The following is a 24947-nucleotide window of genomic DNA, read 5'->3' as shown; positions in this document are numbered from 1 at the left end:
AAGTGATAGACTATGGCATGAAGAAAAAAAATTAGTTTTCATACTTTTGTTTATAATTTTGCATTATATAAAAGAAACGTTTTCCATGTCAAATAGGTGATGATCTTCAATGGACTATTTGTATAATCCATTACAATTTTTAAAAGATACAAACTAGAGATTTCATATGTTGTATAAATATGCTTCATGATTGAATATTTTATTTTGTTTAAATAGGCATGTTACAAAACAACTGATTTAAAAAAGGTTTGATGATTACACGTTTGAAGTTGACGAAATACACAATAGCATGGCAATTAGAAAAAAACTAACATCTAACCAGAAAATAAATGATTAAGCAATAGGTCATCATTCAAAAGCAGAGAGAAAATTAATAGGACCAGTAGCATATGCCGTTTAGGAGTCTGCTACGTGCGGTATTTTAACTCACTACCTCAGTAACGATAGGCTAGTGAAACAGTAGTTGGGTAACTTAGACTACTCGAGTACCGAGGCCTCCTTTTTAACAAAGAACGAATATCGTATAAATTAAACACTTTATCAACTCATTCGTCCTACGCAGTAACTGATATGAAGTGTCAAAACATAGATGTCGGTGTCATTCTGCAAATATGTAGTTTTCTATTCATAATTTTATAAAAAAAAATTATTTATAAATGCCTTAGCTCCAATGAAATGTTTCAATATAGATATTTAAAAAAAAACTAAATAAGAAATCACCCCAGCTACAAAATTACCTAATGCAATTAAAGTGAAACATGCTAGTACTATCTTCGACAACATACAGTATATTCAATAATCATTTTATAAATTATCCCGAGAACATAACAGTTTAACATTACTATTACAAAATAAGAGAACTGCAAATAGCAGAAAATTCTCGCAAAAAAGTAGTAAACGCCAATCATATTTACTAACATGGGCAGAATCACTTTACAGGGTTTATACGTTTTACTTCAGTAAAAGCCAGAAAAAGGAGTCCTTGAAGTTTTTCATACAGCAGTTGGAACGAAGAGTTAGGAAAATACTTTTATCTTGTGGGGAAAAACATTTGAAATTGTGTCAAGCTATAGATTATCGAATTAAGCTATGTTTTTTTTTATCATTGTTTCAGAATTTTGTACGTGCATATCCGCTGGAGATCCTCATATACGAACATTTGATCGAGCCATGCTTCATGTGATGGGTATTTGTAAATACATTTTATCAGCACTGGTAGACACCAAAGATCCGTGTGCATACACTGTCGAAACAACAACAGAAAAACGCAATTCAAGACCTGTATCTTATAACAAGAGGGTAGATTTTACAATAGGCAATGTTGTATACAGTATTTTGAAAGGAAACGAAGTTTTGGTAAGTTATCTAACAACTCAATTCACAATGCATGTGCCTATAAACACGAAAGAAAGGCGAAGACAACCTGCCATTGTGTATTTTGGGTGAAATAGATCAAACGAATGTATAATCGACGTCAATGTAAATGCATCTAAAATTCAAAAAAAAAAAACACACAAACCTAATTTCAGTTCAATCGTTACAGAGATCGTTGTTTTTCAATAATTTGTACTGAAAGAGGTGCCAAAGATACCAGAAGGGGAATATCCAAACTCACAAGTGGAAAATAAACAGACAGCGCCATGACTTAAAAAGAAAAGACAAATAAACAAACACTAGTACACATAACACAACATAGAAAACTAAAGACCGAGCAACACGAATCCCGATAAAAACTGGATGTAATCTCAGGTGCTGCAGAAAGGTAAACATATCTTGCTCCAAATGTGGCCTCGTCGTGTTTCTCATATTATTTAGTCACCCCGCTATCATGTATGTGTTGTTTTTTACTTTGCGTTTTTTGTTGGTGGTATGTTATGATGAGCGACTGTGACGCAAAATATTTTTTTATAATTTACTTAAATTGTACCTTATCGAGAAAGTGTATACTATTTACGGTATGAACTACCATTTTCAAACACTTTTTTATCAGCGGTTTTGTTAAAAGTAAAATAACAATTTACCGAAAACCAAGGAAAATTCAAAAAGAAAGTTCTTAAGCTAATGGCAAAATCAAAAGTTCAAACACATCAAACGAATGAAAAATAAGTGTCATATTCATGACTTGGTACAGGCATTTCTTTTTGTATAAATAGACTATCACCTGCAAAAACGTTTTTGTTGGCGTCTTTGTCGAATTTGCTATCAACTTGTACATCGTTTTTACTGTCGTACTGCATATAGTTTTGTTTGAATTCAAACTTGTAGTCAGTTTGGATGTATGTATACAATCTCAATGTCACATCAAAATAGTATGTCTGTTTTGGTTGCTCGTCGAATGTTGTTACAACGGAACTGTATACAGCTGACATACAAATTGAAGGTTAAGCTACAGTTGTGTTCATTCGTGTGGTAGATTTGTCAGTTTTTATGTATTTATTCCTTATTGAAGTCCATAGAGTTCGATATTTTTGTTATGTCTCTCCATTAACATTGAACGATTTTTTTTAAATAAGTATGAAGGGAAATCTACAAAATTTGGTGTGATGATTAAGTGATAGACAGATTTGTCATATCTTCTATGTTGTGTGTGTCGTATGTTTTTTTTGTTTTTTTTGTTTGTAATACTTACAACTGCCTTGTTGGTTTGCCATCGACATATGCGTTTGAATATCAACTTAATATCTTCTGCTTTTCTTTTCAATTCGGCACAACACAAATTGAATAAAATTTACAGAGACCTGTCTTAAAAACGAAATTAAAGTGTATAATTAATTTTCATATTTTATTATATTGATTTAATCAAATACAATTATATTTCGTATAAATAATGAATATGCAAAATTGTCTACGGTAAATAAAAGGATTAGTTCTACGAAGGCACAGTTTGAAATAAAATAACATTTTGAAACGTACGTCATAGGATTGTTTGTCTCTTCAAAGCCTCTTTTGAAAGCAGAGTCAATTTCTGTAAAATATTGATTGCCAGGAACACTGCCGTTTGTGAAAGCTTTTCAGACGCCCGATAAATTTCCGATAATTCACAGACTTCTAAATAAAGGCCACAGTACTATACCGCTGTTCAAAAGTCATAAATCAATTGACAGAAAACAAATCTGGGTCACAAACTAAAACCTAGCCGTTAACATTTGTTCCATACATTAGTGACTTTGCATTGATAGGAGATTTTCTATATTGAAATCAAAAGGCTCAAAGAGTATTTTACCGGTTAATAAAAATGGTTATTAATCCTCACATTATTAATTCTAATTATTAATTCTAATGTTAATCGTCATTCCTTGCCTGTATGTATATACATAAATTAACCCAATTTAAATTGTCTGAGAGGAAATTCAATAATATAGTTAGGTAAAGTGGTAAATCAATAAAAACAAATTAATTTCAATTAAACAGATTAATGGACAGCAAGTTTCTGTGCCACAAAATCTTGATGCAGAGAACATAGTTATTACAAGGGAAGAAAGATCTATTGTGATACGTCATACAAAATGTGAAATTGATGTTAGTTATGATGGGAGACATAAAGTAATGGTTCAAGCTCCATTTAGTGCATACAGTGGTCGAGTTACTGGAATGTGTGGAAATTGCAACAGAGATAAAGAAGATGACTATCTTGACGGTGATGGAAACCTTGCTAAAGAGCGTGCACTTCACTATCGATTAGGGCAAAAATGGAAATCCCCAGGTGAAAGGTGAGAATAACATATATTTCAATAAGTATAGCACAAAAAAGGATTTCAAATTATCAGCAATCGTTGGTTTTACGAAATGAGCCCGACAATATTTTGATGTACATATTCAACTTAATGAATGTATGGCAACAGTAATTTACAAATATTTAAATTTCATACATTCTATTTGATTAACAAAAAGGTCATCCCACGTCTTCTTTTATCTATGAAATACAAGCCATAAAAGAACGTAATTAATTTAAAACAATTGATTTAAATGAATTTTCGTTTTTATGGCTTATATTATCATGATTATGTTGCAAATTCACAAAATGATCTAAAATTACCACAATTACCGAATGCATGATGATCTGATTTGTGGTGTAGAAATTAACCCCTCCTAGTAAAAAAAAATAATCCTTTGCGAAGGAAATGTTACTTTTTTGTTCATACATGTATCTAATCAATTATGTCATTAGATTCACCACTTTATATTGAATGCATCATAATCTGCTCTTGCTGCTGTATCAAGGACCCTTAAATAAATTAGCACCGCCTTCAATTAATAAATTTTCCAATGAATTAGATATAGATTAAAAAAACATGTTTAAGTAGTTAAGGTGTTCGTATTGTATATTTCAGTTGTGAAGCTGAAGCTCCTCTTGCTACATGTTCAGCTGAAGCAACAAAACAAGCTGAAAGAGATAACAAGTGTGGACTGCTCAATTCGAAAACTGGCCTATTTAAAGAAGCTTTTGAAGGAGATCTTAATCTATTGGACATGTATGGAAGCTGTGTATTTGATGCTTGCGAAAATCTCGAATCGGACGCACACTGTCCAATATTAGAGGAGGCTGTGAATCTTGCTAGCCAGTCTGGCATTAGAATTGATCTAACGACATGGAGAGATGTAACAAGTTGTCGTAAGTTCAATATCAGTTAATAATGGCAATTGAAAAATTGTTGTTTTAAGATTCTTTTCTTTCTTTATATAACGTCGTTATTGATATGATTTAAAATAAAATATCTCAAATTGCCTGTTATACATTATTAGAATATATAGAAACTAAGTTTTCACCCACCTCAGACAAAGTTTGTCTTAGATTGATTTTGCTATTTTTATATCCTTTTGGTTTATAGCTCGTCAACTTTTCCGGTCTTTATACATCATTCACTCTCAAAGATATGGCTTTGAGTGTTCCGGATATAGGAAAATCCTGAAAGGTGCTTCGGACGCATGCACATATGTATGTGTTGTTTTCAACTTTTAACAACTTCGAGTCGACAACTGCTGGTGGACCATTAGTCCCCGAGGGTATCATCGACTCAGTAGTCAGTACTTCGGTACTGACATGATGTATAACAAACTTTCTAAAATTGTCCGTTTATTAATTTTGGAATTATACAGAAACTAACTAAGCTTTCAACTCCCTCAGCCAAAGTTAGTCTTAGATGGATTTGACTATATTTGAAGTCCTTTTTGGTTTATAGTTCTCCCGCGTTTTTGATCGTTATACCCCCTTGACTTTCAGTAGCTTGACCAAATTATATCTTGATTAACCATAATTAGAAAAGGAGTCCAATGTTATATTCATGCACCATTATACATATTGAACATAAATTAATGTCAACTTCAGTTGGTTTATGATTGTCGTTGTTATCACAAATGTCTAATTTTTAGGCAGATTAACACTTAAACAAAACACATTCCTAAAAATACTGAAAACATTTGGCAAAATCAATGCTGACAATTTTTTTTAAAACTTTTCATCATTACTTATGATAAACATAGGCGACAGTTGATAACCGATATTTTAAATTATCTTGATTTAGAGTATTTTCTCGTAATTTGATTGGCTGATATTGTCCTAATAAATTTCAGTTCATTTTTCATTACGTCAATTGGAATTATCTCTCTAATACCATTGACATAAAAAAAATTAAGATGCTTGATAGTCCTAGTAATTTTCATTTTTCGCAGTTCTAGATTAATTAGCTAAATATATTTGGTTGATATGATCCTAAAAATTGAATTTGAACAAATAAATTTGTAATATAACAAAATCAGGATAAAGTTGATACACAGTGTACAATTGTCCTAATACGGAATTTATTGGGTCAATAAAGTTATCTTATTAAGACAATTGTACACTGTGTAACTAATAATCTCGTACATTGATGATAACGAGACAGTTCAGTTAACGAATAATAAACTTAAATTATTGAGCCACCTTGTAAGTCACGCATCTTAATTAATCCGTGCATGGCAAATAATGTTACCTAAATATTGTGTAAAATGAAAAAAAAACATGAAGTGCAATAGTATAGAATGTGAACTTCAATAGTACGTTCGACCAGTTATATTTTTATTAAGATAAATTATAAGAAACTGTTTTATCTTATTAAAAAACACAAACAAAAGAATTAATTTTTATATAAATTTTCAAATAATATTCGGTTGTAATGTTTTATTTCAGCTCTGAAGTGCGATAAAACATTTGTGGAATCGAAAGAAGTTACATGTATACCAAGTTGTATGATTTCCGAGCCAGATACAAGTTCAGAATGTACGATAGCTCCGTACAGAGGATGCACATGTGAATCTGGGAAGGTTGAAAAAGATGATCTCTGTGTAGATATAGCTGAATGTGACAAAACTTGTGCTGTGGAGTCAAATGGAAACACTATAAATGTTGATGTAAGTGCTGAACATTATAACATTAAAAAAGAGAGAAAGAAAAACAAATGATAAAAACTGTCATGATTCCTACATCTTATGTATTTGAGACGTGTCACCGTACTTTTCTATCCCAAATTCATGTATTTGGTTTTGATGTTATATTTGTTATTCTCATCGGATTTTGTCTAATGCTTAGTTCGTTTCTGTGTGTGTTACATTTTAATATGGTCGTTGTTTTCCTCTTATATTTTTATGCGTTTCCCTCAGTTTTAGTTTGTTACCCAATTTTGTTTTTATCCATAGATTTACGAGTTTTGAACCTTTATTTACCTATTTGAGTTCCATCATTCATTTAAGTGATTTGTTTTGGATGTCTTCTCTTCCAGTTAATTTGTAGTTTTTATTGTACAAGTTAGACGAACAACAAAAAATTAATGATCAGTATTAAATCAACTGCAGGCAAATTGTCAGAAGTGTTCTGAAATAACTACAGTGAATATTTCTGAAAAATTAACTGAAAGACTGAACGTGACTAATAATTTATTGTCAGACTTTTTAGATAATGTAAATGTCAGAGTCACCGTTCAAGATTAAGATTCATTTTACAGGGAAAGCCTATTATTTTTATACTATTTGTATCATTCATCTTAATAAGTTAATTTTGGAGACTTGATTGTTATCTGATAAACTGAAGAAAAAGGTAACATAACGGTACCAATTTTACTACACCACATCATGCGCCTTTCGACAATAAATGTTTCTTCAGTGACCAAACAATTGGAAAATGCAAAACGTATTTCTAAAAAGACAGAAAGTATAATCAATGCTGTAAATTGCCCGAAAAATGAAAAAAATATCAGTAACACATACTGTATGTGTATATAAATGTCCGTATAATGAGACTGTCGCTCTTTTCAACAGGTAAGCCTTAATAGACATAGGTGGGCATCATGTTTATACTACCATTTCAATTCAATTTGAGATTCAATTCGTCTGAGCCATATATGTGTTGTTAATTGTCAAATTGTTTGGACAGTTATACAAATATTTTAATCCCCTGTGTTAGTGTGGAAAAAATCAATAAAGATAATGGCCCAGGCCATAAAAATATATAGATTGTTTAAATTATCTTGATTTTCTGATACAATTATCATAAACCATGATTAAAGATACATGTACCATGTGTTTTGCTGCTCTATTTTAACCCTTGTGAGATAAAGCAAAAGGAATTTCCAATACATCTTTGGTATACATAAATGATTACCTACTAGAATAAAACTTGTTTTGTCCTGATAAATGTTTATTTATATTATTTTCGTTAGCTACTATCTACCGTCAAATTCACAGTTGACATAATTAAGAGATTAAATGAATGAACTGAGTTCCATGAAAATTGTATGTGTGTGGCTCAGCTAAACGTATATGATTCAAACAGAAATAACAATTTAAAAATAAACGACCTCTAATAGGAAAATTCAAAACGAAAAGTGCCATTTCAAATGACAAAATCAAAAACTCAAACACATCTTAAAATGGATAACAACTTTATGTTCCTGACTTGTTACAGACCAATACATTTGTGACTTGCATGAATGATTATCTACTAGAAAAAAAACCAATATTTATAAATGTTCGCTATTTATAATTCCCTTTTCAATGATAAAAAATGATATAAGCAGTTTCCATACAATAGTACAGCTTAATTAAAATTTCAATATCAAAATACTGTTATTTTCAATTTCAATCAAACTTGAAAGCTGACATGTCTTGTGTTAAGGAAGAACGACCGATGCGTTTAACGCAATGCATGGTCATGGGTTTTAAGTATCATAACTTTTGACACCAGAAAAAGTATTTAAGGTGTAATATCGACACATATTAGTTTTGTTTAAATCTTAAGAACTGTGTATTATGGTAGGAGTTTTCGTTAATGATGGGTAACCAATATCATTTTGGCACACAGAGAGAATCATTTTTATATAGCAAATCATACTAGCATATCTGTTTGCAAAAGCTAAGTTTTAACTACAATTTTGACATCATGAAACAATTTTGAATGCATATTATACCTATGTGTATTCTGTAGTTGAAACCATAACACAAACTATACTATTGTATGGAAACATATATTTAGGTATTTTATATTATTGGAATATTATAAAATACCTAGATATATGTTTTCCCTTAAAATCAAGCCATTAAAAGAAATTTATTAATATTTATGAAAAAATAACATTACTGTTTTTTTTTTAATTTTTTATTTTATTGTAAGTCTGAGACACTATTCACAAAATAAAAATCTTACATGGAGATCTGATGAGATTTTTTTTCATTTATAGACAATGCATTTCGAATTTAATATTCACAGTTCTAGTATGTCAAATGTTAAAATACATCAAGGAAAAGATATTGATTTAAAAAAAATGATCTTTTAAGAGTTGTATCATTTGAAACTTGTTTTTTAACTCCTGGTATCATTTTGGAATAGATGTTAGTACAACTGTTTACCGATTTTGATCAACGTCCTTGTACAAAACAAATGTTTTACAGGTAGGGGACACATTCCCTGCTCGATCTGAATGTGGTAATTTCAAGAAATGTGTTGAAAGTGACGGTGAACTAAATCTTCAGGACAATACTGATGTAAAATGTCCTGGAGAGAATACAAAGTGTGAAATACAAGATGGAACTGGAAAATGTGGATGTGCTGATGGATTTGAACCAGATACTGATGATTCCTCAAATTGTAAAGGTACGTTATCAAAGAAATATTTTGCCTTTAACTGTATGAGCATCTCTTAAAAATATTTAAAACTAGGTCCCTCATTCTACTCTTAAACAAAACGGCAAATTGGAATCTAATTGTATTTTAATTCTGTATGTAATGATTTATGTTTAGATTGCGAGTTACCATCCAATGGAATGACGTAGAATTTAGCCTTAGTATTGTCAGTTTATTTTCTATCTATGAGTTTGACTGTCCCTCTGGTATCTATTGCTCCTATTTTAGAGGCGGATATATATTTTAAAGCATGTTATTCGGTCTGTTATTTTATCTCATTGATAACCAACAAATTATCCATGAATTTCGACCTTTTGACTGTGTAGGTAAATTAAAAACAGTGTCTAACTTTACCCGATTGTCCTTGTTTTTGCTGTGAATTCAAAAGCAAGATTTTCAACGATTCATTATTAATTTAACATATTGATTGTTTTGAGTTGTAACTGTGTTTTTGAGTTGTAACGTGAGGTTGGGTTGAGGTGATAAAGTTAAAAAAAAAATGTGTTTTTCATCGACGTGTGTTGTAAGAAGTGACGTTCATCCACTAAGAGCATACTTTAAACCAAGATGTGAATGTTAATCTATTATTTTCTTTAATTCTGAAATTTCTTATATTTTATTTATAGAGTTGGTTTACATTGGTCGTCATGTGTTGCTGTATATTGCATTTGTTTACTGTTCATTGTTTTGTACATAATTAAGACCGCTATCTATCTCGTTTGAAAGTTTTTACAGCGTCATTTCTTAATTCTAATTGGTTATAAAAAAAAATCAAATATCGGAACAATATTCATTTTAATAAATGTAGCATGAAATTCTATGGTTGTCGTTTGTTGACGTTGTAAATATTTGTTTTCGTTCGTTGTTTGTACATAAATTACGCCGTCAGTTTTCGCGTTTGAATTGTTTTACATTTGTCTTTTCGGTGCATTTTATAGCTGACTATGCGGTATGGGCTTTGCTCATTGTTGAAGGCCGTTTGGTGACCTATAGTAGTTAATTTCTGTGTCATTTGAAATCTTGTGGAGATTTTTCTTTTTTGCAATCATAATTCATCTTCTTTTTTATAATTAGTGAAAAGAATGAATGTTTTTGAAAATATGAATAAATCAATAGAAAAAAACAGGAATGTCTATAAAAACTATGTGTTTATTTGAACTTTGTTTTACTTGACCAGGAAATTGCTCGAAATTAATGAAGTGATATTTTCATTTAGACAGAAATGGTATTTGTTCTACGAAGATGTTAGGCTTTTTTTTTTTTTTCATGTCTAAAATTAGGAGATAACTGTATATATATTAATTAAATTTGACATTCGTAAAACGTAGATTTTGCTGTTACATATTTGGTTTACCTAGAGACGATAAGTGGAGCTAGGTAAACGAATATTTTCGACAGTAAAATCAAGCTTTTGAAGTCCAAGCTTAAAATATATAGTTATCTCCATTTTAATGCGACATAATTGAAAATGTTCTTGAAACTGTTGCATCGTCTAAACAATATGACGTCATATGTATACTCACGGTGTCAAACTGTGTGTAACCCATTCGTAAGCTTCAGAATGTTTTCAAATGAGACAGAAAGGAGATTTTGGGGCTCAAAACTTGACTTTCTTGTTTATTTTGTTAATCTTACATAGTAATATAGAGGTTACAGTCAATTTCGTCTCTTTGTATTGAGCATCGACCCTAATACAATTATTTTTACTTTTACAGAAAAAAATGATGAGCCAAAAGGTATGTATATATTTTGAAAGCATGGTTTACCATTGTAGTAACCATTAAAGTTGTATATCAAAGCAACAAAGCGAAAGCAGATCACAGAATTGAAACGTACTAAATGTGAAATTATCTCACTTGAATGTAGTTTATCATTGATTATTTTTGAAATATTTGGTAATTGATTCAAAATTGGAAGAAATTTATCACACAAACCAGGATACCTTTCTATTTGTAAACTGTCTTATTTTACTAAAAGTAGAAATTAAAGTGGAACAAATAACATACGTTATAAATGAGACAGTTTGTAATTAAAATCATTACTGCATAACTATAACTTTGATACAAAAGCAAAAAAATGGGTTCTTATAAAATATTTGATAACTGCCCATTTAAAATTGTAGTAAAAACAAAAGAAAAAATACTACCATATTACATATCATAATTTGAGAATTACAGTATATACAAACTACCATTTAATTTCTGATAAATGTTTTTATAAATGTGCGGAAAGACAGAGTTGTTATATACGTTTATTGACAATATTATCTGAGAAAATAGATAAAAAGTAAGATCACAAAAATACTGAACTTAGAGGAAAATCAATTCGGAAAGTCCATAATCACATGGCAAAATCAAATAACAAAACGCATAAAAAACGAATGGACAAGAACTGTCATATTCCTGACTTGGTACAGGCATTTTCAAATGTATAAAATGGTGGATTAAACCTGGTTTTATAGCGCTAACCCTCTCACTTTGATGTCAGTCTCGTCAAATTCCATTATATTTAAATTGATGCGTAAACTAAACAGACACAATAAATAAAATAGTCAAAATATGGGTACATCAGTCATCATCGTATAACAATTTTAAAAGGGACAATTTAACAGAAAACAAAAACATCTATCTACAAACACATTCATTGATTTGTGTGTCTGACGTCAGAAATTTGTTTTTTAATACGTCACATAAATTTGTCGTTCAATGTGCATGCAAACAATTTTAAAATTTACATAGGCAATGTTAACATGAAGGGTTAAAACATCAAAAGTATGTAAGAATAAATATCAGAAATAGACCGAGGTTGAAAATAGTCCAAAAGTTGTATATAGAATTTATAACAATCCACAAATAGTTAATTCCACTATCAGTCATCATCGTATAACAATTTTAAAAGGAACAATTTAACAGAAAACAAAAACATCTTTCTACAAACACATTCATTGAGTTGAGTGTCTGACGTCAGAAAATTTTATACGTCACATAAATTTGTCGTTCAATGTGCATATAATCAATTTTAAAATTTACATAGGCAATGTTAGCATATATAGGGTTAAAAAATCAAAAGTATGTAAGAAGAAATTTCAGAAATAGACCGAGATTGAAAATAGTCCAAAAGTTATATACAGAATTTATAAGAATCCATAAATAGTAAATTGCACTACGCGACCGAATGATTTCGACGTCTATGGTTCAACGTATTTTGTAATTAATAATAGAAATATATCACAATGACACAAACTAGAACAACATCATACTGACGGGATCTTTTAAAGTACAGAGTCACGTTATAAGAACCAAAAAAATACAAAAAGTCGCATATACAAAGCACGACACCAATAATTGAAAGAAAATACAAACACATTGACGAGATGTACAAGTACCGAGCCACGTCAAACGGATATCACATAAAACCATTCAACAGTAAAAGTAATATTAATGAAAGAACAAAGACAAATGAAAGAACTATAAAACACGTTGTTAAGATGATAAACAACATCAGTATGCAGAATCTATACATCAAGTCCATCGTGTATTATTTGTGAAGTTGATACGGAATATTTATCAACAAGGTCTTGGTACCTTCCGATGAACTTTTTTAGAAAAAGGACGAGACGTTCTTTGACATACCCCTGGTTCATTAACTTTCTACTCAGACACTGATGACGTTTTACAAAGTCTGAGTAGGAGCTGCAAGCTCTTGAATATCGAATAAGTTGTGAAATATATATCCCATATGCAGGTGAAGTTGATATATTGCTACTAAGGTGGGGGAATTTATAATTTCAAAATTAAAATCGTCTCATTTGTCATATATTCTGGACTGTACTTCTCGTTGATATCAGAAGATAATGAACGAGTGCCAATAAAACAACTCTCCATCCAAGTCACAATTTATAAAAGTAAAAATACTTGCTAATTTTATTTTAACTAACATTAGTTTGTTCAATTAAAAAATATAGATCTTTTTTGATAATTAGTAATGGGGGAAAATACAACGCTTTACTATGACTTGATTGTAAGTGTTGCTATCAAAATATTGCAACTCAATCATAATTCTAATTAGCTATTTTGATTATCAAACAAAGCTGTGTAACTGTCACAGTGGGAATTTGATTTTGAGGCTTAAACATTTTTAAACTCAGTTTAAAATTTGCATTCTTTTACATGTAGGTTCAATGGGCTCGTTGTTATAGTTTTCACGTACACTATTAGTATATTTATCTATAATAATGATTATGAATTATAAATTATAAAAAACAATCCATTCACAAAACGAACATGTTATTAATGGAAGTATTCATAGTAATGTTAATTTTGTAACGTTTTATTTTTTTTTTTTTTAATTATGGGTTTAAATAAGGCTAAATGTATACATGCTTTCTAGAAATTCTTCATTAAGTTATAATTTAGTTGTGTTTATGACATCGAATTAATCTTTTTAATTCTATTTTGGTATATATCTTCAGAGTTTATAGATTATGAGTCTTAACAGTAATAGTTCAAAAGTACTGAATGTCGAATGTTTCGTTTCTTATCTCACTTGCTATTCTTTATATATAGTTTTTAACACGACTGTTTCTTATTTGGATTTACCTTTTTAAATAATACAAAGGATTGAGGAGTAATACTAATAGCCCTGACATTTTCTCAAATAGCACCAAGACAAAGCCCGACAACTTTAAAAAAAAGAAACACCATCAAAGCCAAAACAACATAGAAAAAAATATTTCAATTTTGTTTATAACATGCTGTTTTCACTCTTATAACCCATTGTTGCAAAATCTAATTGTTATCTGGATAATGCATTTGAATTATTTTAGCTGTGTGTTATGACAAAACAAAATTGGTTTTGTAGAAGGTTGGTGTGGCTATCTTGTTACATGTTATTAGAGCAAAACAGGAATATTTCATCATTACTTTTACTTTATAATATTTGTGTTTGCATTTCAGATTGCAAAGATATTCGTGTCAATACAGAAGGAGAAAATAATATCCAGTTTTTATCAGATTTGAACATCAAATCACTGAAATCTGCATCCCTCAAATTTGCAGTAAAGAGTAGGAAAGTTGCACACATTTTGTTAATGACATCTAAGAGTAAGAATGACCCTCATTATGAAATTATAATAGGATCTGAATCAAGTATTGTTTCTAACGGTAAAGAGTTAGACTCGCATAAAGGTAGACTGCTGAATCACAGAAGAAGTATTGCTTTTGGAATAAGCTGGACTAATGGAGTCATTAAATTAACAAATGGGAACAGGAGAGAGATAATGTCAGGAAAGGACCAATCAGAGCCACTTGACATAATTGATATAGGAATATCAACTGATTCGACTGGAGATTGGATATTTTATTGCGCAGGTAAAAGGATAGTTATTATAACAAACAGAATATTAAATTGATCACTGTTTCAGGGAAGAGGTATATTAATAGTATCAACTCGTTCATCCGTCTGTCCTTTGATTATTGATCTTCCATCTCTTATTATACTGATACTTGTTTGTCGCAGGCTTTTTTACTTCCTTTTAAAGTAGGGCATTTCGTCCGGGCGTAGGAATCTTACATTTATGAAATTAACTTCAATAATCGCTATTTTGAAAAGATATGTGAGTGTTTTCTCACCCTCTCCTTTACGTGATTTTATATTTCACACGTTTGTTTTTATATGAAAACTAATTATTTACATATTAAATATTTTCTCTTGCTAGATTTGTTTTACAAAATAAAAATCTGAAATATACATCTTTTGTAAAGAAGCTTTTTTCGTAATATTCTTTAATTACCAATAAACGACAAAAGGGTTCAAAATTGATGCAGCAAATACATGACTGACCATATACCACCTAAATTTTCTAAAAACTAATGATTGAAAGAATGTTGATGACATGTTGAAGACCGAAAAACTTGCAACTTAAAAGGGTGTACCTTGTTATAGATAAGTATCTTCAATGTAAGCACCTACCGTCAAGGAACTCTTTGGGAAAAGATCATCCATTATCAGTTTATCCTATATCATATATTAGATTGCTTCTGTTAGTTAAGTGCGCTCTTTGGTAAAGATAAACAGAAAACTTTTAATGAACAAATTATCCTGTCGTAACACTTTTTCATGTGCAAATGGCAAAACAGATGAAAAAGAAGAAGGTAAAAAAGAAAAAAATTGATAACACATACAAAACCAAAAATCTAAAAATCGGTCAGAAATAAAAGCTATGCCATACGTAGATACATTACTTTATTAAGAATGACTTTAGTTTTTGTTTCAGAATTGTATTTGAAATATCCATAAGTTCATTACAAAATTTGGATGAGGGTTTTAAATATTATATTGCATTCTCAGTTTATGACATTTTTTTCCACGTTGACATAATTGTTGTTTTTGATAATGATTAAGATTATAACACAATGTTGACTGCTGTACTCCTATTTTTTGACATTTTGACATTTTTTTATAAAAGAAGATGTAGTATGATTTTCAATAAAGCAATTCTTTACAAGTGACCAAATGGCACATTAATTAAAAACTAAAGGTCATCGTACTGCCTTCAACAATGAGCAAAGGCTATACCACATAGACCGCGAATTCATGTGTGATTGTTTTGTTCACACTTTTTGTCAATGTAATGGAATTACATGCAACTGTCATGCAAGTGAGAGGTTTATTTAGCTATCACACCATGTTCAATTTAGTTTTCTACTTAAGAACATATTTGTGCCAAGTCAGGAATACGATAGTTTTTTTTCTATTTGTTTAATTTGTTTGAGCTTTCGGGTTTGTCATTTGATTAGTTAATTGCCGATGCGATTTTTTTTTACTTATAGCTCTTCATCTTTTAATCTTTTATATAAGCGTTGGATTTCAAATATTTTGGCCAAGAGCATCAATGAAGAGACATGTATTGTCGAAATGCGCATCTGGTGCAGGAAAATTGGTACCGTTAATGTTATTACTACCACTGGGTCGATGCCTCTGCTGGTGGACTGTTAGTCCCCGAGGGTATCACCAGCCCAGTAGCCAGTACTTCGGTACTGGCATGAAAATACGGATTTTTTGTGTTATTAAAATTTGTTGTTACAAAATGTTAGAAATTATTATGAATTGAGGAATGAATCTCCCTCACGCAAAGATCTGATTCCTTTCACGGATTTGGCTATACTTTTTGGACCTTTTGGATTATAGCTCTTCATCTTTTATATAGGCTTTGGATTTCAAATATTTTGGCCACGAGCATCACTGAAGAGACATGTATTGTCGAAATGCGCATCTGGTGCAGGAAAATTGGTACCGTTAATGTTATTAGGACGATACTTTATGAAATCTGCTAGGATGTTTTCATCTGTTTTTTTTTCTCCTGAGCATTAGTATTCAACCAATATTTGTCCTTCGCTGGCTTCCTTAAATAATGATCATGTTTTACATTGCTTTCCAAATATCATGCCGCGCCGCATTTATTCGTTACAGTTTTAGATGTCATCTAATTGAAGCTGGACTTTACATTTATATTCTTATTTTGATATTGTGCGTTTCGAAATTCATGCAACTCCCTCTGGTTTTTTGCTGAGGCCTTGATTTTCTCTGTTTGGTTCGTTTAACGACATTTGAATATCTCAAAATCAATGTCGAGCAATTTTACGGCTCTTCCGGCATCTTGTAAAAAAAGACATGCCAGTTGAATGTACAGCTGAAACGTGAAAGGGGAAATCTTGTAAAGATGAAGCATTAGATCTTACGAAAGTTACAGATATCAAGCTTTTATGAGGTTCATGTAGAAATAAAAAAAAGTTGTTTTCTCTCGTGTTCATTTTTATGAGCAGTAAAACACAATAGTGTTGAGGGTTATCTTCATTTTTGTTTCGTTTTATCTTTTACTTACTGTTATATAACTTTGCCAACTTTTCCAGGAATTTCACAAGGACCTGTGTTATCACCAAATGAAAAGGAACCACGTATGTATATATTTCTTAACATTCTGAATATGCAGCGTTTCTTTTATATATAAATGTGTTTACTAGAGTATTAATCCTTTAGCAATATCATTCAACATACTAATTAATGGAAGCAAAATGGAATAGCTACCATTATCGTTATTTTTACAAAATTTCTCTTAAATCTTAATGTCTGATAATTTCATTCTCAGCGGAGTCGAGTAAAATGAAAATTACCGCTAGAAACCAAGGAAGCACGTGCCGTTGTAAATGAAATTAACATTAAAAAACCCCAACCTCGTCATAGATAAAATAGCGATAAATAGATTATCATTCGTCATCTCAACTCAATTGCTTTTCTCACTTTCGCCCCTACCGGCTCAAGCGAGAAAATTAATCTCTTTGAGATAATCAACGATAGTCTATAAATATAGACATACCAATCGGATCATTACAACATCAATAATCGATAAATGTGTTGATACATTGTGTGGAAACTGCTTTTTAGATATGCTTATTATAAGTATATAGTTGGGAAAATAGTTTTTTATTTACTTTTCAAATAGCTCGAAATTCGGATGTCTTAACTACACTACAATAATAACAAACACAAAGCAATGCATTTAACCATGCAGACTAACAGAGCCGGCGTTTAATGTATATTTTATATTATAAATCATGACATATATGAAATATTCAAATACATTCCAAATGAGGTACACATAAAGAATAAACATCTGAAAGTTTACTCTGAATCAATAAGAGCCCATATTTCTTTGTATGTATGTATGTATGTATGTATGTATGTATGTATGTAATGTATGTATGTATATATATCCGTCTTTAACGTAACCTCGCCGCCCAGGAAAAAACATCAAAAAACTTTAATAAAGAAAATTGATATGGAAACCTGTGTTCGGAGCAAGTGCAAGGCACGCCTCGGGACATTGATGCCAAACTCCATCACAAGAAAAAACATCAAAATAATATACAATATCAAATATTATGAAACATTGAAGTTTAGTGTTGAACGTCTGCTGCTAGAATGATTTTCAAACACAAGAAAATTAAAACCCCGCTTTCACCTCATTAACATAAGAATACTTATTGACACAATCCAAATGATTGGTCCACGTAACCACGTGTACAACTACACATAACAAAAACCCGCCAAAAAATATACCGTTCTTATATAACGTTCCTTTTAGACAACATTTTCCCGTTATACTCCGAAACGCGGGAAAATACATTTCTGTATTATTTTTATTTTGATTTTGCTTGGTAAAATTTTTCTTAATCAAACGAAAAAAACTCCTCAGTAATGCATTATTTTATTGAAAAACATTTTTGAATATAAACATTAAGCTTTGTCAATACCTTAGCACAAACCAGATAGCTTTGTGAATGTTTTTGCAATAAGTGTGGATTTTCTGTCATCCGCTAAAAAAATAAGTAACTTTAAACAAAAATTTGACGTTCATTTATATTCATATAACACACATTTGTTATATTAGAAATATAATTTGAAATCATTTTAAGCCTTGGGTATGTTATGCCGCTTTTGTCACAAATTACTCAAACAATAATAATAAAATTTGTTTATTTATCAAGAAACATTATGATGCATTTATATGTGTACTCTGTGTCACTGGTCAGATTTTAATTTTGGATATGTGTTATGATATAAAACCACAAATGTTTGCTAATCAATTGCTTTGGTTTTTCCTAATTCAATTAACTAAAACACTTGTGCATATGAAATGTTCGACAATTATCTCAATTTAAGACTAGATGTCCTTTTAAATGATCTTTGCATTCTATCTTGTTTATATATGTTATGTAGAAAAACACGTTCTCTTTCCTTTCAGAATAGAATGAAATTCAAAACAGTGTGGCTGTGGCCATTGATTGACAGATTAAATTCATCCATTGACTGGGACAATTTACGTGAACGTCTGTCTGTAACGACCACTGTTCACGACGTACCTACGATAGACATTTAAACTGTGGGGTCACCAAAGATCTCTTAACGCCTTTAATTATAAAATAATTCGAAAAATTAATCAGGAATACCCTTTATGTTTTGATTTATATAACTGATATAAATAAAAAAAATCGTGTTATTTCTGATTAATTTTTCGAATTACTTTATTAAGGTGTTGAGAACCTTTGGTGACCCCATAGTTTAAGTGTCTTTAAAAGGTACATAGTGAGCAGTGGTCGTTACATACAAACGTTCACCTAAATTGTCCCAGTCAATGGATGAATTTAATGTGTCAATCAATGGCCACAGCCACACTGTTTTGAATTTCATTCTACGTGTTGTTCCAGAATCCTTTTAATTTTAACAATTAACGAAATTTAAACATCAGTAAACTAATGTCACCTTAATTTACAGCTCGTCCTGCAGCTTGTACAAAAGACGTAACAGTTGACTGTACAGCTGAAACGAGAAAGTGGAAATCTTGTAAAGTTGAAGCATCAGATCTTAAGGAAGTTGCAGATATTGAGCTTTTGAAAGGCTCATGTAAAAATACAGAATACAGATTAAGAATGTCGAAGAATGATTTTATAGTTAGAAATAAATGTTCTGGAAAATTTAGAGTCACATATCGTGTTAAAGGTAAATATTAGTTATAAGATTGTTATAGTCACTTATCAAGTAACAGTTCAATTGTCAAGGTATTGGGTTTTTTTTCAAATCAAGCAACCTCCTATTAAGATTTAAGGATTTTCAACTTAATTATCGATGTTATCAAACTATACTGGTTATGATTTTGTTCATGTGTCTTATCAGTTAACAGTGTCTTATCAGTTAAAACGTTTCTTATCAGTTAACATGTGTCTTATTAGTTAACTTGTATTTATCAGTAAGCATGTGTCTTATCAGTTAACTTGTATTTATCAGTTAGCATGTGTCTTATCAGTTAACATATGTTTTATTATTTTTATGTGTTTTATCAGTTGAAAAGTGTCTTATCATTTTTGTTTGCAGACTGTGGAGGTAAGCTATAACTTTAGAAACTAATAAAATATCTTACAAAGAAGGGAATAGTTATCAACGTGTTTTCAATTGGTTTAAAAAGTCCTGCATTTTAACATTATCAGCTTAAATTTTTTGGGATTTTAAGATATTTGTACGTGTTTGTTTGATTTGAGTTTTTTGAGGCATCCAGTTATATTGCTTGAAACACATTTTTCAAATAAGGGATATGGTCTGTTACAATAAGCCCAACTAAGCTTTACTTAGTTAGAAGATGTAGTCGCTACATGTCAGAATTATCTATATAAGCAGAAAAATGTATATTACTATGACAGTTTCATATTATTTAAAAAGAAATTGCAACTGCAGATAGTATTTATAATATAATATCAACAATATTTTATCCTTAAATAGTTGTAAAGTTAACATTCCTATCCTCTGGTGATTTGTCTTTTTTGTGACCTTCTTATCTAGGCTCAGCCATTCATTTTTGCAACTGTACACCGTTTCGTTAAAATCATTACTTTGTTTCGTACTCCTATACTAGCTATCATACATTTTTGGCTTTTGGGATTCGCCATTAAGCCTTCTTAAAACTCAGTTGGGAGAAATTTACTAACTTTATATTTATTATTACAAATTATACTTGATTTTCAATACGAGAAATCTCGAAAATGGTCAAGATCAAGAAATTGGTTGCCTTTGCGAGCTATGTTATTACATTAACATAACTTGCTACTGTTGGCGAATATTTGTTTCATAAGCAATTTTATCATATTTCTCTTCTCAAATACGTCCCATATATAATAAAGAGCATCCAGTTCGTAAACTGTATTGATTGACCTTGATGTTTGGGCTGTACTCTATTTTCTATAATAAAAAAATAACTCATTGTAGATTGAAATTTATTTTAATGTATGAACTTTTTGTCTTAAAAACATCTATTATGATGTTGTGACGTATTATTCTATTTTCTATTTATGCGGTTTGTTGTGCTAAGTGTTTTTGCTTATGTTTGTACTTTATTCCTGCTACGAAGTCAGTTTTGCAATATTTTGCAATATAAGCAGGAGTTATGGCTAGCAATAAAACCAGGTTAAACCCACCATTTGCATTGGGGAAATTGATAAACATTTCCCCAAAGAATAAATTTTTTTTGTAAAATTTGTCGATATAAATAGAATTATAGAAATCCCTATTAAAACCAAAATATTTATTTAAATATTGTCCTGTTAGATAAAGTTTACACCTTCTTTATGATTCTTATTGATAGATATCTTCTATGATAAAAATAGCTTTTTTGTCTGATGTTAACAATCAATTGTTGTGAGAAGTAGAGATCAATTATTTTAGGAATTACCTTTTTGTCATGTTATACATTTTACTTACTGTTCTTTAAATTTTAAAAATTTACAGAAAACTCACCAGAGCCTGTACCTGAACCTGTAGCATTAGGATTTAAACCAGGTATGTATATATTTCTGTACATATTCATGGTTCAATATAATGGTATAAAAATCTTTTAACATTCTAATACAAAACATGGGATAACTACCATATAAGATATAAAAATCTGATAATTGCAACCTTTATATATGATAGATGCGTCCATGCAAAAAGAGCTGTTCAAATATGTTAATTGAAAATAATAGTGTTCTGTTTATGTCAAAGAGCTCGGGCTTCTTGATTCTTATTTATCTTATATTGTTTTGTAAAAGGTAAAATTCTTTTGTATACCGTACAGCGGGTTCGCTTATTTCGCAGATAGAAAATAATCGCCAAAGTTAATTCCGCCAATTTTTAAGTGTACTTGCAAAGGTAATGATAAAAGTTTTGAATCCGCAAAAAAAAAATACCACCCAAATATTCCGTATACCTTAATCAATGAAAATAGCGAAAGTATACACCCGCGAATACTGTATTAGGAAGCAAAAACGATTCGATAATGCATTGTTTTAATGAAAATTTTGTATAAAAATAAATCATACAGCTTTCTTAATGCTTTTGTAATAAAGTTGGATTTTCCGTTGTTCGCTAATAATACTCAAATTCAAGGATTTTTATAATGAATTTAACGTACCTTCTGGTTTGTTTAAACACATATACGTAATACTACAAATGTATCTTGAAATTACTTTCAGTCTAAAATATATTATAACCCTAATCACAAATCACACAAACAATAATAAACTAAGTTTAATAATATTGTCGTCACTGTTAAGATTCTTATTTTGTGAATTATTCTGTATTCATAATTAAAATCACAAATGTTTGCTCACTTCTGCCTTTGTTTGTGAAACACTTGTTCATATAAAATGGTTGTATAGGCAAGGACCTCAATTTAAAACTCTTTGTCATTTGAAATGATCTTTGCATTATATCTTGTTTGTATATGTGATGTAAAAGCACATGTTCTCTCTCCCTTCAGAGTTTATGTTATTCCCTCATATTTTGTAGAGGTCTTTTTTTAATTCTTTAAAAAAATATGACCAACAGTAAACTAAAGTCACATTAATTTACAGATCCTCCTGAACCTTGTGAAAAAGACATAACGGTAAAATGTACAGCTGAAACGAAAAAGTGGAAATCTTGTCGAATTCTAGAACCAGATCTTAAGAGAGTTGTAAAAGTTGAGCTTTTGGAAGGTTCATGTAAAAAGAAAGATTACAAATTGAGAAGAAAGAAGGTTGCAATTATCGTAAGAAATAAATGTTCTGGAAATTTTAAAGTCACATATCGTACTAAAGGTAAGTATTAGTTATAAGAATGTGTAAATGTATGAAGCACGTCAATGGGTGCAGGGGTTTCTTGCAGCATTGAGGACCCATTGATGGCCTTCGGCTATTGTCTGCTCTTTGGTCAGGTTGTTGTTCCTTTGACACATTCCCCATTTTCATTCTCAATTTTATCATGTCTAGTCACAAATCAAACAACAATCCAAAGGTCAGATTGTCATGTTTTCAAATTTGCTACGAATATATCTTCACAACTATCTAACTTGGTGATTTAATGCATACATTTTATGATGAAGAATTAGCAGCTGTTGTTATATTGTTCTCGTTTGAATTGTTATACATTTCATCATTTTGAGGCCTTTTACAGCTGAACATGCGGTATGGGCTTTGCTCATTGTTGAAGGTCGTACAATGACCTATATTTGTTAATGTCTGTATCATTTGGTCTCTTGTGGAAAGTTGTCTCATTTGCAATCATACCACATCTTCTTTCTAATATTTGTCGGATAAGCTTGATAGTTATGTTTGATTACGATGAATAGTAAATTGAGGAACAACACCGTTTTGTCTTTTTTTATTAAGAAACGTTATTCTTCCTATGACTGCTGTGTTTTATATGACCAAGTTCACTTAATTAATATCAACAATACACTGTTTCCACATGCTCGTTTTAATCAATGAAATTTCTAATAGTTTATAGAAAGACAGATTAATATAAATATATGTTTTGAATATAGTATCGACTTATAAAATGAATTTTCGAAGGTTATATGTGTATGTTTTTAATAAGAAAGCGTAAACTCCGACATATGTACTTGTACTGTCTTGTTTGTGAAGTGATTAAGGTGAAATCTATAAATGTGTTATTTTGCTATATTATGGTTTCAATACTTTACTACAAGTTTATATGTGACTTATTATTTTTTAACTGTAGGTTGTAAAGGTAAGCTTTTTCTTTCAACCCATTTATTTTGTTAGAACCTAATAATTGATGGAAATGTTATCAATTGAAATAATAAGTCATTCTAAAATTATCTAGTTTTCATCCCTTTTGATTTTAACCATTATGTACTTGTTTGTCATACAGGAGTCTAATACCGTATGTCCGGAGTTTTTATTGATTGAATCACGTTTGTCAACTTTAATAATGGCGTCTGTTACATTAAGCCATATATATCTTAACTTAGTTGAAAGATGTACCTTACTTTATGACAGTTTTATCTTTATAAACAGAGATACTTAGTTACTATGTCTGTTTCATAGTAAGTTAAAAGAAATTTCAAGTACAAAAATATAATTGATGTCCAGATACGAAAAATAATTTGTCCTTTACAATAATTGAAGATGTCTTTCCAGTAGGGATGTTTTCATTGTGACCTTCTTATCAAGATTCAGTCACTCATTGTTCAACTGCACTCATTTTAATGGCCCCGCAACAAAGTTTTCGGTGCCTAATAGTTTTACCCTTGTTTTAAATGTTTACTACGTTACGTACTCCTAAATCAGCTAGCTTAATTGTAGCCATATGGTTTCGCCAATCAAAGTTCCATTCAACGCGGTCGTAGAAATATATATCCCGGTAGGTTAGTTGCGTTCTGGCTTTCCGCGACAAAAAATCTTAAAGATATTCAAGCTCGTTATATTAATATATGATGCTAACTGTGAAAGACTTTAAAATTGTGTCTCATTGGCAATTATACCACATTTTTATTTTCAAATCTTTGCTAAATATGGATTTTTGTTGGCTGTAAAAAAAAAATACTCAAAATTCGGTCTGTTATAGCAAATACCTCGTCGTAGATTGAAATTTGTATTAATCCATGAACGAACTTTTCTAAAAAAAAAAAAATGTTTTCACACTGTAAAAAAGTTATTAAGTAACTAAGAAATCTTTTTTTTAAGTTGACCGTTAGAAGTCACGTCGCTGCAAATGTCAATTAGACTCTAATACGATTGCTGTCAGATTCTTTTAGTCATGACTAAGGTTGTAATACTTCAGATGAAGAACTGTTTTTAATTTCATCAATATAACGGAACTATAAAAAAAAATAAACTTGCGAAAACCACCAGCAATAACACATCATTTTCTTCCGACAATTCCAGTACCTAGCCATGCGTATAAAAGTTGTTAACATTTGTTTGTT

At 30.4% G+C, this 24947-nt stretch overlaps 1 protein-coding gene across 1 annotated transcript in view; it reads left to right on the top strand.

Moving 5' to 3' along the window:
• Nucleotides 1-24947, top strand: part of LOC143066249 (IgGFc-binding protein-like) — a 35470-nt gene that overhangs the window by 9916 nt on the left and 607 nt on the right. The window contains exons 10-22 of the mRNA XM_076239240.1: nt 1115-1356; nt 3412-3710; nt 4332-4612; nt 6167-6387; nt 8920-9121; nt 10867-10887; nt 14107-14520; nt 17062-17106; nt 19484-19708; nt 20081-20089; nt 21485-21535; nt 22591-22815; nt 23738-23746. Of these exons, the coding sequence (XP_076095355.1) occupies nt 1115-1356; nt 3412-3710; nt 4332-4612; nt 6167-6387; nt 8920-9121; nt 10867-10887; nt 14107-14520; nt 17062-17106; nt 19484-19708; nt 20081-20089; nt 21485-21535; nt 22591-22815; nt 23738-23746 (2244 nt within the window). The remainder of the gene's footprint in view (nt 1-1114; nt 1357-3411; nt 3711-4331; nt 4613-6166; nt 6388-8919; nt 9122-10866; nt 10888-14106; nt 14521-17061; nt 17107-19483; nt 19709-20080; nt 20090-21484; nt 21536-22590; nt 22816-23737; nt 23747-24947) is intronic.

This window comes from Mytilus galloprovincialis, chromosome 3 (genome assembly GCF_965363235.1).
Source record: "Mytilus galloprovincialis chromosome 3, xbMytGall1.hap1.1, whole genome shotgun sequence".
NCBI lineage: Eukaryota > Metazoa > Mollusca > Bivalvia > Mytilida > Mytilidae > Mytilus > Mytilus galloprovincialis.
This window is presented reverse-complemented; position numbering and strand designations above follow the sequence as displayed.